The sequence below is a fragment of the Ceratosolen solmsi genome, unplaced genomic scaffold, assembly GCF_000503995.2.
Source record: "Ceratosolen solmsi marchali unplaced genomic scaffold, CerSol_1.0 scaffold56, whole genome shotgun sequence".
Lineage (NCBI taxonomy): Eukaryota > Metazoa > Arthropoda > Insecta > Hymenoptera > Agaonidae > Ceratosolen > Ceratosolen solmsi.
The window spans coordinates 4,324,836-4,325,947 of NW_011948425.1; the positions used below are offsets into that span (position 1 = coordinate 4,324,836).

At 37.1% G+C, this 1,112-nt stretch overlaps 1 protein-coding gene across 1 annotated transcript in view; it reads left to right on the forward strand.

Moving 5' to 3' along the window:
* Positions 1-659, forward strand: part of LOC105363027 (uncharacterized) — a 2,592-nt gene extending 1,933 nt beyond the window's left edge. Inside the window, exon 4 of the mRNA XM_011500597.1 lies at positions 218-659. Within this exon, the coding sequence (XP_011498899.1) occupies positions 218-659 (442 nt within the window). The remainder of the gene's footprint in view (positions 1-217) is intronic.
* Positions 660-1,112: the final 453 nt, after the last annotated feature.

Genomic DNA, 1,112 nt, shown 5'->3' on the forward strand with positions numbered 1-1,112 from the left:
AATAATAATAATAATAATAATAATAATAATAATAATAATAATAATAATAATAATAACAATAACCTCGTCGGCTCCTGCAACTCGATGATGCAGAAGAAACGTCTCCAGTTGATAAGGCAATCGTTTAGCTGCGAGGCTCTCACCTTGAATTACTACTAAATTTAAAAAACAAGAAAAAAAAAAAAGAATAAAAAAACAACGTGATTCATTCCCGCAGGCTCGACACCGACAAGGATCGCATCAGGCTGAAACTGTACGTGCCCCGTCTGGAGATGAAATCCGATTACAAAATGGAGGGCAAGATCCTGATGCTGCCGATTACGGGTCAAGGGGCGGCCCTCGGCAACTACACGGACATCGACGTCGTGGTGACGATCCAGGGCGAGCGCTACCAGGACCGGCGAACCGATAACATTCACTTCCGCGTCCTCGAGTTCTATTGCGACTTTGACGTCGGGCACGCGAGCATCCACCTCGACAACCTCTTCAATGGCGACGAGACGCTCGCCGACGCCATGAATCTCTTTCTCAACGACAACTGGAAGACCGTCGCCGCGGAAATCAAGCCCGCCCTCGAGGACACCGTATCCAAGCTATTCAAGAACTTCTCCAATAAGATATACTCCAAGTATCCAATCGACACCCTCTTACCGCCCTAGACACCCTCAGCCCCTTTCCTTGAATATTGCTCTTTATACTTTTGTACTATCGAGGTGAAAAATAATACTATTTTCGATTTTTGTCCTATCCATCGTTGCTTCATTTACCTCTGCGCAAACATCGACCTACTTCGGGTATTATTACTATTATTATCATTATCATTATCATTATTATCATTATCATTATCATTATCATTATCATTATCATTATCATTATCATTATCATTATCATTATCATTATCATTATCATTATCATTATCATTATCATTATCATTATCATTATCATTATCATTATCATTATCATTATCATTATCATTATCATTATCATTATCATTATCATTATCATTATTATCATTATCATTATTATTATTATTATTATTATTACTATTATTATTATTATTATTATTGTTATTATTGTTATTGTTATTGTTATTGGTACGTCGTCGTTGTAAC